At 46.3% G+C, this 15,134-nt stretch overlaps 1 protein-coding gene across 1 annotated transcript; it reads left to right on the top strand.

Moving 5' to 3' along the window:
• The first annotated feature begins 3,784 nt into the window (after window positions 1-3,784).
• LOC149332102 (uncharacterized) lies at window positions 3,785-10,462 on the top strand. Its single transcript, XM_089555694.1, has 4 exons — window positions 3,785-4,006; window positions 6,483-6,581; window positions 8,165-8,241; window positions 10,429-10,462. Exons 1-4 carry the CDS (start codon window positions 3,785-3,787, stop codon window positions 10,460-10,462), a joined length of 432 nt encoding a protein of 143 aa, XP_089411820.1.
• The last annotated feature ends 4,672 nt before the right edge of the window (window positions 10,463-15,134 follow it).

Raw genomic sequence — 15,134 nt, 5'->3', positions numbered from 1 at the left:
GAGTGAGGCGATATGAGTGCACTCATGAGTGAGTGTGCCGACCTATGGTCTACAGTGCGCTTTGCTGAAACGATCGTCTTGCAACGTTTCGACCGTTCGAAAGGAACCAAAGCCTTCGTTTCTTCAACAGCATGAAACCACAACACACTGAAGGAGCTCGGTACTCTATTAGGACTTATATTTAAAGCGTCATAGAAGCGTCATCTCTTTCTCTTTCACCTCTTCGCACCCTTAAAGGGCCCGTGCCCACCCCAGCGCAGCAGACACTCTCTACCTCTCTTTGAGCGAGCCTCCTCTCCTTCCATTCCCTCCTCGAAATTCTTCTCTCCCGCTCCTCGTCGAGTTGGCTCGGCAAGGCAAAATCACCCCTTCCTTCTCCGGTGTAAGCCGGGGGCGTGGTGTCTGTGGAGTGCGTCACAGGGCGACGTCATGGCCCCGCCTTCAATAGAATTCTTTTCTTGGTTTTTGCATTTTCTCCGCACACTGAACGATCGAGAGGCGCGATCGGCTCGACCACCTAGACTTGTTAGCGAGCGCATCCTTTCATACATCTGTTTGTCATTCCCAGTTAACGAGCCACCTTTTCATTTTCTTTTAGGCCTCCCCACCGTTTCACGAGCGGAGGGGCGGAAGTCGGTTGTGTTCGAAACACACGGCGAAGCGCGGACCCGGCAACCGCCCATTTGCTTTTCTCCATGCGTGTTTGTGTTCTGTGTGTTTGTGTCTTTTCTCCGCTCCAAAGCATATGTCATTCATTGGAGTCAAGGCGTACGCAAGATGCACGAAAGATAAGCGGTGTGTGTGCGGAGCGGTCAAGTGGGCGAGCGAGGGAAAGGCTCTGCTGCACTACTAATTAAAACCTTGTTTTGGGGGGCTCGCATAGAAGAAAAGAAACTGAGAAGGGAGCGCGCACGCAGAGCGTCTCGTGACGGGATCACGGCGGGGGGGGGGGGGGGGGGGGGTGCGAACCAACTCCCTCAGTTTTACTGTTTTTTTACTTTTTATGGCTAGGGTTCAAGGCTGTCGCCGCACGCTCCCTCCACAGTTTTTTTTTTTTGTTCCTTCATGCGGGTTTGTAGGCATGAGCCAGAACAGAAGGCGCTGCGGAAAGCCTTGTGCAGACGACGCGACGCCAAGGCTACGCCCAACCTTCTCCCGTCAGTCAGAACGATGCACCAATGGAGTGCCTTTAGCGAAAGTAGCCCCCCTTGACGTCAGCGGGGTGCAGAGTAGTGGGCCGGGCCCGTTTTTGAAGGAAGGAAAGAACGAACGGGCTTTGATTTGAATTTTCGCAGCTTTTCGGGGCGCGCATGGCTCTAGTATTTTGCAGAGGTTATCTTCGATGCCTCATCTATGCAGTGGGCTTGTTTTTCAAAAATGTCCGGACCCTGGGCAGTGGCCCTTTAAACCAACAACGAACACACTTCCCACAGCATGGGGACAAAGGCCTGCCTCCATTTTTCTCCTGCGTTGCTGCAGAGCCACAGAAAGTTGTCCGGGAGTGGACAACTTCCACACCAGAGTGGAAATACCCAGAAACTGAAAGCCAGTAACTTCATACCTTTGCCTTAATTCCTGACTGAGGTGCGAGGCTAAAGTATTGAGGTTGTCATAAAAGATACGGGCAATCCACTTCCCAGTAGTCACGCCACAGTTAATCTCCCAAGCACCACATGTAATCGGCCCAATGCTGAAAATGGATGGTTTCACTGTGGGCCTTTGTCGGGCCGGCATTTGCCAATGTGTTTCCAATATTGGGCCGAAAACGTGTGCTCCTTGGGCTGTAAACTGACACATTACCCGCCTACCGGGGTGCTCCAGCAACACTTCTGCTTCGTTCAGCAATTGTTAAGCTCTCCTTACTGTAAGAAGGACAAAGGTTGCCCATCAACCATTTATTTCTTCCCGCTCAAGCCATGGACTTCCTAGGCTCGGTTACACGAATGCAACAGAAGTCGACTCCAGTCAATTTTTTGAAGGAAAGAGCAGGTTTTGACAAGTAAAGGCATGACTCGCCCTCTACTCTCTTCTTCGACGTTTTTGAACTTTACCCTCAAAAAGTCGGCTGGAGTCGACTTCTGTCGCATTAATGTAAACGCGCCTCCCGACTGCCAGCGACCCTTGTAAATCTTGAAACCCTTATACCGCATACTGCACCCACTTTTTGAGAGTTGTTTTTCAATCTAGTTCACTGTAGTTTTCTCACCCTTAGTGACGTGTTGGAACTCGAAGCGGGAACAGTGTTGCTCAAATGTTTAGGGGAATTCCCCAAGGTGGATTAGATTTGTAATAAGGGAGTAATTACTCATTGGCATCCACCAAAGCTCAGCCATACGGTTACAAATTATTTATCAGTTCGCTCTCGGCCTACCTTATAGTTGCCGTCCCGGTTAGCTCAGTTGGTAGAGCGACTGCTCCGGTGAAGCGGTGGTCCCGGGTTCGAACCCCGGATCAGGACGAATTTTTCTTTAACTACGAAGTTTCTGAGAAAGCCGTACAGCTTTCCTTCCTTTGTAGCCATACGGCTGCGCTTGGGTGGGTGCCAATGAGTAATTACTCCTTATCTCTTTATTAAAAGTGAACAAATCTGCCCTGCGTTCGAGGATGACATATGACCACCCCAGAGCCACCATGCGAATCGTCTCCGCAAGAGACCTAACGCCGGATATTGCATCTTTCGTCGCTGCTAACCTTTGTCTACCCTCAAGCCAGCAGCATGCTTTTAACTGAAGGGAAATTCCTGCGATTAAGCAATAAAACCTTCTTGACATGGTTAATTATCTTCGTAGTTTCTTTTATTTATTAACACACGGAAAGGCTGACGCTATTAATCCCCCTCCCCTATATTTCGGCTTTTGACCCGCGGGAGACGAAATTTTCTCAATACTGCCCGCATAGCAATGTGAGTTTAATACCTCTGGGCTATACAGACTCCTGAAGTGATCGCATTCACCCTTCCATTGCCGCCTGGCAAGAGAACGATTGCAGTATTTATAGCAGGAGCAGAACAGATGGCCTAAATGACAGATAAATTAACCAAAAGGCTGGAGGCTCCCATAATAAATGGTTTTCGGAAAAGACGTGTCGAAGCGGAGCGTCCCCGACTGCAGTCGCTTCAGCAGCTGTCGTCTGGCCTGCTTGGAACAGAAGGAACGGCTTCTCGGAAATGCGCATGTTAAAGTTGCCAGGCTTATTACTTTTTTGTTTCTAGTGGGTTTTTGATGCGGGTCACGAGGGTTTCAAAGGACGATTCCAATTACTGTCCTTGCTCGTCGAGAGCCGCCATCGATTGCAACGCGCCTGTTTCTTCTTCTTTCTCTAGGCCCATAGGACCGAAAAAAGAAAAAAAAAACAGCGTATCGACAAGGTTTTCATTGTTTTTGTCCTTTTTTTTAACCGCAGCAAGCGCGATAATACAGAACCCCAGCACGTTTCTTAGATGCTACCGCGAGTCCCGATGTCTCTTCCCACAGCCTTCGTGGAACAATCTGTCTGCCAGCAACACAAAAGCCCGTGCTCTGATAGTTAAGCGTCAAACAACGAACGCGATCAATCAAAACATTTGGGAAATCCCTTTCAACATCCGTGGCTGCAGATTGTTGTTATGGTTTCTGGAAGACGCGAAAAGCGGCATCTGAAAACGCATTCTCCTGCCCCGCACAGTTTGAACACGACCCTTAATTCAGCCTGACAGCATACCTTTATCTCTGGGCAAGGCAGCGCCTATAAATAGAGTACAGATTCGCCGGCATCCCACAGAAGCCTAGCTTTAAGGCACCTTAAAATGAAGACTAAGTGCCCTCTGTTGTTGACTGTGGGGGTCTTGGTCGTGGGCGCGAGTACCGGGGCAGCCGAGAGACCGGAGATACTAATCGGAAAAAAAGTCAAGATGACAAAGTCCCAATTCCACAACTACCAGCACTTCGCAGATGAACTAGCGCGCCGGATGTCCAAAGGCCGGCAGTCACTCCTCATTGCGACGGCCATAACGGAAGTGAAAGTCCTTGTGAGTACCAAGTCAGGACATCAGACCGCGGTACACTGCGTAGTTTCTCCTTGGTTTTAAAGAGCAGAATCTCAAAGTCCGCTTACAGTCAGCGATTTGTCAATGATGCGCACCATGAAAGATGAGTGTGTGTCCATCTTATCACTGCCATAGAATTTTTCCCGTAATTAGAAATAACGTTCGAAGAAAAATTAATAAATTTTGCAATAAACGCGAGGAAACATGTTTAGCAAGTGTGTTAATTGCGACATCTGTCAGATATTTTTGTCCTTAATAACGGAATAGTTAGAAATAATAAGCTTCAGCCATTGGCTTTGTCTAAAAAAATTGGCGGGCGGTCTAGCTTGGCGCCAATCACGAATTACCATGCGTCAGCACGGTTATCTAATTTTGCATTCTTTATCTTCACTTTCTATACTTTTGCTTGATTTGAATTGGCTTACCTTGGCTGATATATAGTATGATGCATGTTTGCGTTATATTGCATAATTTAGGCTTGTACCACATAGAATCGGGCCTTTTTTTTTTTTTCATTGAAAGATCCCTGCTTATACCATGTTAGTGCAGCGGCTCAGCGATGCGCCACTGCCCTGCGATGGCAGGTGCTGCCATCGGTGGGGCTTGCGAGAGCCAGGTTGCTATTCCCGAGGAACCTATCGAGACCAACCAATAATTTAAGTGCCACCTGCCATGATGGGCATTTTGCTCCCAATGCAGTTGGCAGGTTAACGGGAAGCGCACAAACTGACAGACACGCTTTCCGGCTGAGTTGAAGTTTTAGAGCTAGAGCACTCGAAGTGTTATTTACAAACATTCATCATCATTATCAGCCTGACTACGCCCACTGCAAGGCAAAGGCCTCTCCCATGTCTCTCCAATTAACCTTGTCCTTTGCCAGCTGCCCCTACCGTGTCCCCGCAAACTTCTTAATCTCACCCGCCCCCCTAACTTTCTGCCGCCCCCTGCTACGCTTGCCTTCTCTTGTAATTCACTCCATGCGAAGGCAAGCGTAACGGGGCGAAAGACTCCTTCCTGGGAGTGTTTTCTTTTTTTTTGCGCGCTAGTACTACACCCCCGAATCGCCGATTTCGCCATTGTCTGTGCAGTCCCACCGTGGTAGGTGCCCACCATGCAGGTTGCTCGGGAAGAGCAACACTTAAGCCCCACCGGTAGCAGCACCTGCCATCAGGCCCATCACAGTGCAGTGTCGCATCGCTTAACCGCTGCACCACTGCACCAGGAGTGGTATGAGGACTCCCAGGGATCTATGAATGTAAAGTGGAGAATTACTAATACTTACTAATTACGTCTTAAGTCCGATTTTGCGTATCTTTCTCACAATCACACTTGATCTTGAAAACCAAGCCTCGAAGCGTGCAACACCGAAGTGAAAACAGAACTGCGAGCGCACCTGATCCGAATTTGGCCTAACCACGCTAAATCATCCGCCATTTTTTTTTGTAACGACATGCGTAGCACAAAAGCCGAAGCTAGGCTCCTGCCATCTGCCAAAACGGAAGGTAGACATTGTCCTTGGGAAAAAAAAACAGTCTTGTCTGCCCGGTTGACTATGGTTTTTTCCGACACGCTCAAAAAGCACATCAGCGAATTGATCCCACTATGCGGAGCAGTCGGTTCAGCCAGCTTTTTTCTCAAATAGAAGAAATTTCATTAATTCGCGTTCCAACAACTGAGATTTATTGGATACCTCTAGAGCGCCGATGGTATCAGCCTCGTCACATGTCGCGGCCTCAGACGTCAGCATTCGCCGCTGTCCAAAAGACAATGCTATCCTGGTCGAACTGAAACACAAGGGACATGCGTTCCATGGAGTGGAAATTCACAAGAATGTGGCACTGGTCCTGTGGTTTATATGGTCTTCACGGTGCCACACTTCGTCAGTGGTCCTCAGTGGGCATATTCGCGGGGTAGGACATGGGCGTGTGACGCGGGGCACTTACTCCATTACTGCCCAGAGGTAGGCGGGAACATCTCCGAGCTCTGCGAGCCGTAAGAGATCCCTACTCTCCCCATATGCTGGCAATTAAGACCGAAAAATCCATTAACTGGGTCGACTTGCTCGCTGATGGAGTCGTGTATTACAAGAACTTGACGTGGTCACCACGTGAATGTCAGGGGAGCAATTAATGGGTTGCTGTCGGTGGACATCAAAGATCCACTGACTTTTCGGAGCCGATGTACATGCTCCCTGTTCACAACGAGACCGCTACCACAAACGAGGAGACACTACTGTAATGATGCTGGTAAAGCCTGCGAAGCAAGTAAAATATTTAAACAAACTTTGTAGCTGTGCGCTACGGTTGCAGGCTCCCCTGCTGTTTCTGGCCGTGTCATTTTTTGTTCTACTTCTAGCAGAACGGCAGTCCGTAGTTTATTCTCTTCCTCTCTCTCTCTCTCTCTGCTAATCCGGGACGTGTTTTCCCATTCTGTGTGTGTGTGTGTCTCGTGTTTTCAGGTTCAAACGGGTCTATATATCTGGATGAAGTTCCGGGTTACCAACTCTAACTGTAGACCCGGGACCAAGCAGTCAGACTGCAAGCTATTGCTTTGTGCGGTGAGTGGCAGTCATGTACAAAAGCGCACTCGCCTGTAAGATGTCTCGTGCTCGTTAAAGTACAGAGCGACGGCTTGTCACGGCACGATGGTATATACCCAAGGGACCACAGGCGTCCGAAAAATGTACCAAAGATGTCCGCTACTGGATGTTCTTAAGTTTGATGAACGTCGGTCGTCGAGTCAGGTCCCGAATGGGAACCGCGAACATCGCTGCGACCGTCCCATGCAAAAAAATACGGCCGAATTAACGTCCCACGTGCACACACGCTGGTCATTGCGATGTCCTTCGGGCGCAAAATTTCGAATGTAAGCTTTTTAGAGATACATCCATGGAACGTCCCACACTGCACTTGACGTACGACTGACATCCGCTAGTCACCACAACTCGGATGTTCAGACCTCCGTCGGACAACCTGTTTTTAGTGCGCTAGCATTAATAGTGGTCATTCCCCGCATTTGGGCATTGTCTGTCTGTGTGTGTGTCGCCGGATTTTCGGCAGGCTGCTCAGCTGCCCACGGGAAGAGAAACCTGCGTCGCAACCCCACCCAAGCAACCCAAGTCCCACTGATGGCAACGCCTGCGATAGCACCTGTCTTGTGCCACTGCACCACAGCTCACCTGCACATCGGGTGGCTTACATGCCAAGCCGTTGGGCAGGTGAGCAATGGCGCCGTGGCACAAGGCAGGTGGCAGGTGTTGCCATGTACTCATTTCACTTTTGCATAAAAAACACGCACCAACAACCACCTTAACTTAGCAGAACAGCGCAGCACCGAAACACATCACGCTAGCGCACATATCCGAATTTGGAATAATTACCCAAATCAACTGTCATTTCTTTTGGCGAGAGCTCAGCAAGCCGATTTACTGTTTCGTGTCTCTCTGGTGTGTTATTGTTTGTGCCAGAAGCCCTTTCTGCGAAAACCGCCGGCGATAGGTCATTTTATGTCGGCAGCCTTTGCGCCAGAAAAGCACTTCTGACTGCAAACAGCGCAGTAAAGCTGGCAGCAGTGCGTGAAGCGGATTTCTCAGTGCACACTTGCAAAAAAAAAGGTGTCTAAAGAAACAGAGTAGGCACATGACACAACCGTTGCTGAGTGGCTTTGACAGGATTAGAAATGTTTTTTTTTTTTTTTTGCGATCCGAACTACGGCGGCGGAAACAAGAAACGCATTTCTGTTTAGGAAAATTCGAATGTTTTCTTAGAAAACAAATATTTGTCCTCACAAAACTTGTTAATGAGTTTTAGAAACTGAACCTTGCACATGTGCTCATAAAATCTGCCAGAGAAGAAAAAATGCAGCCGACGACCGGGCTCATGCGGGAGCATTTTATACGTCCAGGAAAGTTAATCCGCCGGATATCCAGTGGTTCACTAAAGGTGGACATAGATTATTGTTTTTACTAATTCCGGTACACGTCCCGTGAACATCCAGTGTGGCCCGCGGGCGTTGGGTTCTAAATGGGACGTCCGGTGGATATTCGGGGCCCATTAGGATGCTACATTCAACGCATCCCATATCTCACCGATGACACCCGTATGACTCACTTTTGTGCCTCTCTCCCACTTCTTTCCGCAGCCTTCTTACACCTGCAAAGCGAAGATCTTTGAGAACTGGGAACGCACGGAGTTCTTGTGGAAGCACTGCAACTTTCAGTAAGGATGCGGTCGTCATGCAAATCATTTATTGAAGCGCACAGTGAATTCAATCACAATGCGGGGAGGAATACGTAAAACGAGTTCTATTAGTCGAGAACGAGAGCGGACTTGCATATACGCTCTAAACACGAATTTAGCCTGTAGCATATGTGGGAGTAAAATTGGAGAAAGGCGATCTTCTAACGCACTCCCTTTTAGGTGCAGGTCTTCCGAGCCCCGGAGTAGATTTCGATCATTAAATAGCAATGGGGGACGATTTTAAGGCAAAAGCCTTTAATGCCTCATCGTCATTCGAACCACCATCCTTCCGTTCCGCAGCCGATCGTGCTATTGGCTACGTTACTTCCTGCCAACGCATACGTGGTTATCTTTGTCTAGGACGCTGGAGAGTGTTTGTAGAAAGGCGTCGAATCAGACGGATGCCTCCAAAACGCCCTCCAGTGTCTCCAGCATTTAAGATTCACAAACAACTGTGTACTTAATTAACTTCTTAACAACACATCAGTCACACAAGCAGCAACACCGCGCTAAAGGCTTTCGCCTCACCGCACTTTAGGTCAACAGAGTGCCTCCCTGAATTTTTTTAAACGCAGCACCTGTGGTACTGAGGTTACCAAATACCGGAGGTTGAAAGCTTGCTTAAAATATTCACAACTGCTAGGTCTTTGCATGCTTTGAATGGAAGATTTGTTTCCGCTGCCAGCTTAAGTATTCTGTATTTTTAGTGACGGAAATCTACCCCAGGACTTGGGCACCGTACCCTGTCCCTAAAAGGGAGTGTGCTAAAGGGCATCTTGCTCCCTTTTTAATTCGTGTTTAGAGTGTCCTTAAGTGTCATGCAAGATTCCATGGCACACTGTTCGAAGTAAAATAAATAAAAGGAACAAAGGGCTGTCCCGTGCATTTAAAAATAAACCACCGCGTAATAATCATGCTCATAACCATAACCATGCTTTATTTTCGCTTTTGGAGCTCGACTGGACTGAACGAGCCCCAACCACTCACTTTGCTGGTTGTCCACATGAACAGAGTCAAAAGAGATTAAATAATAATAAATAATGAGTTTCACGCGCCGAATTTGAAGGAGAGGTTTTGAAAAATGCCTGATAGAAGAGCCCATAGAGGAAGGTTACAGCAGCACTGCTTTCATATTAAAAGAGGTGCATTGCACCACGGCGGTAGCCTAGTGGCTACAACTTAAGCCTGCAGTGAAGCTCCGCCCACAATCAGCCTCCGCGCTCAAAATTTCTCCGCGACGAAAACAGGTACTGCATGCCAAAGCGTTTCTTGTTACCTAACCAAGAAGCTTATCACAAAAAAAACATTGAGCTATAGAACTTTGATACGTGGATTGTTTGATATAGCCAAACATTAAAGAGCTATTTCGTTTACTGTTCCGATTGGCCAGCGGAGTAATACAGGATGCCGTGGGCCGCGGCCCAGTGTTAACAACTGCTGTTTTTTTTTTTAGTTGTATCGCATTCGGCAATGGAACAATTTCGTAGTACCATTCAGAATCAAGGTCACTTTTTGTACCTTTTCTTTGTGTACTGCATGACACCGCATTCCACGCTTTCTCTTCAGACGCTAAAGGAAATTTTAATGTGACATTTGTGTTTTGTGCGCTTTTTTTAACTTTGTGCCTTCTTTTTATTTATTTCTTTTCTTGGTACTGCAAGAAACGCGCCAATTGTTTTCTTTGAATTTCGCGCTCAATGTCATATGTATTTTGCCCTTTCTATTTATTACCTGTATTCTACTTTTGTGTCGGACCTGCCACTAACCTTTGGATATTGGTCCTGAAAGAATATATATATTTTTTTTTTTGTGGGGTTTAACGTCCCAAAGCGACTAAGGCTATGAGAGACGCCGTAGTCGAGGGCTCCGGAAATTTCGACCACCTGGGGTTCTTTAACGTGCACTGACATCGCACAGTACACGGGCCTCTAGAATTTCTCCTCCAAAGAAATTCTAGCCGCCGCGGCCGGGATCGAACCCGCGTCTTTTGGGTCAGCAGCCGAGCACCATAGCAACTGAGCCACCGCGGCGGCGAAAGAATATTAGGATGAAAATAAAGATCATTATTATGAATTCCCTGTGAACGGAAGCGCGAGTTTCACTCATATGCATCTTTCCACTCGATTAATATCCATTCTCCTCGCTTTTTTTTTTCTCGTTCTGTAGTGAGGACGTGAAAGGGCAGAGGCGGCGCTGCTGAGCCAAGTATCTCTTGTGCAAGGCCACGTGATAATGTTCTTGTCTTGTTGCTTAAATAAATTATTTTTTGTTTCTCAAACGAGGACTGGTTTCTCTGTGCTTTCTGTCAAATCCACACTGAGCTTACTACCTTACGGCGCTTTCTTAAAGGAAAATAGACACCTAATTTTGCTTACATGTTTTCTTCTCTATAATGATGCTGAAGACACTACTATCCATGAACCATCATGTGGTATTCGCCTAGGACCGCTAAATAATTTACGCTCGCATTTTTCTGCCATGCTGTTTCGGTTCCAGCAGTTGAACGATGGCTGTGACGCAGTGTTGCTAAGTGTTGCTACATGTAACGTGAGGAATAGAAAAAAATTAAACTGCGATATAATCACTGCTTCATCGTTTTAATTCACTTTAGTGCTGAAGCCAGCCTTCCTCAAGAGCCGGAATTACAACGATTGTAGAGTAGCGATTATGTTGCAGTTTGTGCCTCACGTGACCTACAACCACTTTGACGTCACAGACATCGTTCGGCTGTTGAAACCGAAACAGCACGAGGAAATATTATAAATTATTTAGCGTTCGTAGGAGAATACTACGTGATAATCCATGTATAACAATGCCTATTGCAAAGAATAACACACGCACCGAAGACATTCGGTAAACTTTGTGTTGCAACGCAGCGACTTTTTAAAGTTTCCCGCCTGCTATTGGCGTGACGTCGATTGCGCAGCGCACCTGCCCAATGGGCACTAAAACTCCCGCGGACGTCCTGAACGTCCGCAGTACGTCCATGGGAGTTTTAATGTCCATTGGGTGTGTAGGCAACCACGGCGGCGCAACAACATATGGCGTGTGAGCGCGCAGGCGGTCGCATCGCGTCGCAGCTGTATTAGAGAATTTTAGCATAGCGCGATCCTCTACCGCGATCTAAAGCCCCTCAATGAAGCTTTACCGTGATCCGGCTCCGCGCGCCGCCAATGCGCATGCGCTGATTGGCCCCGACGAGGCAGGCGTGTGCGCAGCTCTTCGGCACCTGGCGCCATGTAGCACTCTCAGGACGATCTGCGCATGCGCAGTGACTCCAGGCAGAAACGGACCATTGTCGCGGATCGCGCTATGCTAAGCTCTCTATTAGCGAGCTTATCGGGTTGCCAGGAATGTTATATGTAATGATCTCAGTCCCAAGGCGTGGGCGATGAGGCGACGTTTGTCAGCGTCCTTATAGTTAATTCCTTCTGGAAAACAAGGTATTTTATGGAACAAAGCTTGCATCATTCTCAACACCTGTTAGAAGGGCAATGGTCCTATTTCCAAGGGCGTCCGCAGAACTTTTTCCAGGGGGGTGCACCTGATGGCCGGGTATGGGGGAGGCGGTAGGTGAGCACCAAAAGGGAACTATTTGTGGTCTAACTGTGCACATGAAACAAAAATTAGAAGCAGCAAATTAGTGCTAGGCTTGGAGAACAAACATTAGAATTTATTAATGAACAAAGAATTGAACTCAATGAGCAAAATCCGATAACTTCCGACACCTAAGCGTGCTAATCAAGCTGTGTAGTTGTTTTCTACTAGTGCATAAATAATATCCGTAATTCCAGGGGGGGGGGGGGGGGGGGGGGCATTCGCCCCCCTTGCGGTCGCCCATGCCTGTTTCCTCCCTCCTTTGTGCAGTTCCTCTCGGTTCGCGAGCAGCCCACCGGAACAGAAAATAGCTGCTTCTGCATGAGAACCTGTTGTTCAGTTTTAGTTCTTAGTTGCGGCCACCCGAACAACAGACAGCTTTAGCACACCGTACATCGTGTTACCACTACCGTTACCGCAGTACTGCAAGTCCGTGCGCCGAAATATAGTCCAGCCGCATAGTTTCGGTTTCACGCTTCTGAGCTTCGCGCTAGCCGCAGCTTGAGCCCACAGACTGGCCAGCCATCCAGCCAGGGAGATTCCTCTCTCCACTTTGTCACCAACCAACCAAGGTTTTTCCAACATTGAGGTTCAAATGCATTAAAAATCATTTTAGCAACGTGGTTTTGATTTCAGAAGCAGGAGACCATGGCCCGGGTTTTCTACAAACAAAGTTACACATTGAGAAAGTTTTTTGGTGGTTTATTGAGGGCCATTCATTAAGTCAAACTTTGAGGCAATTAGAATGTATTTTCGATGCCTCGAGGTCCAAGTTAATGACCTTTAGCGGTGTTAGAATTCCTGAAGAGTAATCTATGGCCTGAGAGCAACTTATTGTTCTTTTCACCGTTTCCCTAGGATACAAAAGCTCGCAACCATGCCACCAAAATTCAGGTAATAGACGCATAGGCAACATGACTCAGACATGACAAAATTTGGGCGTGATTAGACATACAACAGTTTATTCAACAAATGAACTGCCTGTGACACACACTGACTATGTGAACATAACGTATTGGCAAGTCATTTTGTACATGAATTGAAGGGCAACTCTGACGGCTTCTGAAGATTTCAAGCAGAATGGCACATTATATTTCCCAACACTCCCTCCTCTGTAAAAAATCACAAACTAAAACTGAGTCGGACAATTATGTGCAACTAATGGGGTTGTTGACATCATTAAGAAAATTCTGGTATATGTATCCGGAAGTGATATTGGCAACTGCAAGCGATAACCCTGTTCATGAAATGTCTGAAATGATTGAATAAAGCTTAATGCACTAGGCATCAATAAACACAATGTGCCTGTGATTTTGCAAAACTGGGCTATGTGCAAAAATCACCAGTAATGGAATCATCAAATGTGCGACCTTAAAATCAATTTGCGTCATGGAAAAAATTACACACAGCTGTGTAACGGAATAAATGATCAGGACAGAGGGGAGCAACCACAGCAAAGCCTTGATCAAAATAGATCAAGCTTGAAAAACCCCAGAAGTTGGCCTTCAGCTGTGGTGTGTTGTACAACCCTGCTTTTATATATGTCTGCATTACACTACCTAAGTGGTCATTTAGCAAGATGATGCCTTCCTGTTGGAATTTACTGATATTGCACTTACTGATATGAGATCTATCATTATTAGTACTTAGCAAACCAAAAGCAACAATAGCACATAAAAACCTGTCACATAGACAAACCTTGCAAAGCGAAGTAACATCTCTCCAAGAAAGTTGTCCATTCATGCTTTAGTAGTTAGTTTGGGACGTTAAACCTCAATAAACCAAGCTTTAGTAGTTAGGCTGCCATACCAACATGATTAAAAAAAAAACACCTTTTTGGAATGCCTTTGTGTTTTAAGTTAACTTGTAATACAGTTTTGAGAGACATGCAGTTACGCTTGGCATTTGTCCTAAGTGTAACTGTGTACCTCATAAGCAGGATTAAATCTATATACTGCAATTTACGTGACAAACACAAACAAGTTCCAATATTCAAGATCTTGCCTTCATTCTTCACAACCACTGGCACATCGAGCCAGAAAAGGAGATTAAAATGAGTGGATTGCAAGTATTGCTTACTAGAACAGTAAAGCCTAATAGTCACTTGATGCTGTACTATACCATTTACCTGCCTAACTACGCAGCATTTTAGTAAGTGCCCACTACAACAAAATGCACACAACAAAACACTATGCTTCTGCTTGAATGCCTAATGAATGTGAGTTAACAGAGTGACAACAAAATAATGGTTATAACGAAGCTATTATATACTATATGTATAGGCATAAGCTATGCTATATATATGTAACTATAAAGAGAAGCAAGTAGGTACCCACTTCGTAAGAACTGGTAAGGAACAAATGTGTTTTGGTTGTACTGACAAAAACCACAATAAATGATGTATATTTCTTCTATGTGTCTACAACCATGGTTTACTAAACAGCAGCTTCAGCAAGCACTGGTGAGTAGATCTTATCTCAACAGAAGAAGAGCACAAAAATAGATCTTAAAAATAAATGCTTCTAATCTTATGCCCTAGCTACATAAAATGCAAGGTTCAGAATGCTATCGAAGCCAGAGCTTCACAAAAACATAGTGCTGCAAGAACTTCATGCTGTACTGACACGCTCACAACACTCATGAAATGCTCCCGTATTCACACAAGTGGACTTCATTACAGCAAACCTTAAAAATACAAGCACAAAAGAGCACAACCTTGAACACAATGTGTATATCACCATTCCTATTCAAGAGAGTAAGCCAGCCCTAGGCCACGGCATCTTAAAAATCTCACTTGCCACTTCAGATAGCGCGTACACTTAAACACTATCTGTCACAAAAACCACAAAGCCCAGGGAACCCAAAAATCACTCCAAGGAATCATAGAGTTTCACGGAATCAAATTTGAGAACTCCTGCTCTAGAATTTGGGATCCCTGAAATACCTCTGCTGATTCGATAGCTGAAACAGCCCTGTAGCCTTTAGCCTTATTGCGACAGGCAGTGCATAGAGTTAGGATGTGAATATATCCTTGTCACCTCAAGTTTTGTCAAGCTTATTAGTTGCTTACTGAACTGCTAAAGCAGCTGTTTTAGTACATGACAATGAAATGCTTTACAAACACCAAACTTGCCCAAACATGAAGAGCTTCTTTTGAGACTTCAGTATTAAGGAGTGGCGCTGCTGAATCTAAGGCTGGTCTAGTTTAATTTAGATATCATTAGTACAAAGCGGTCAAAATGCATATATCAATCACAAATACAGAGTAAGTCCTG

Source organism: Amblyomma mixtum, chromosome 8 (genome assembly GCF_055824585.1).
Source record: "Amblyomma mixtum isolate Tamu chromosome 8, ASM5582458v1, whole genome shotgun sequence".
NCBI classification, from domain to species: Eukaryota; Metazoa; Arthropoda; class Arachnida; order Ixodida; family Ixodidae; genus Amblyomma; species Amblyomma mixtum.
The sequence above is the reverse complement of the archived record's forward strand: the minus strand, read 5'-3'. Positions and strand labels throughout refer to the sequence as shown.

Excerpts from the sequence above, each read along its gene's own strand:
- LOC149332102 (XM_089555694.1), top strand. The coding sequence starts at position 3,785 with ATGAAGACTAAGTGCCCTCTGTTGTTGACTGTGGGGGTCTTGGTCGTG. Across the intron at positions 6,582-8,164 it reads GCAAGCTATTGCTTTGTGCG|CCTTCTTACACCTGCAAAGC; the intron begins GTGAGTGGCAGT and ends TTCTTTCCGCAG. Across the intron at positions 8,242-10,428 it reads TGGAAGCACTGCAACTTTCA|TGAGGACGTGAAAGGGCAGA; the intron begins GTAAGGATGCGG and ends CTCGTTCTGTAG.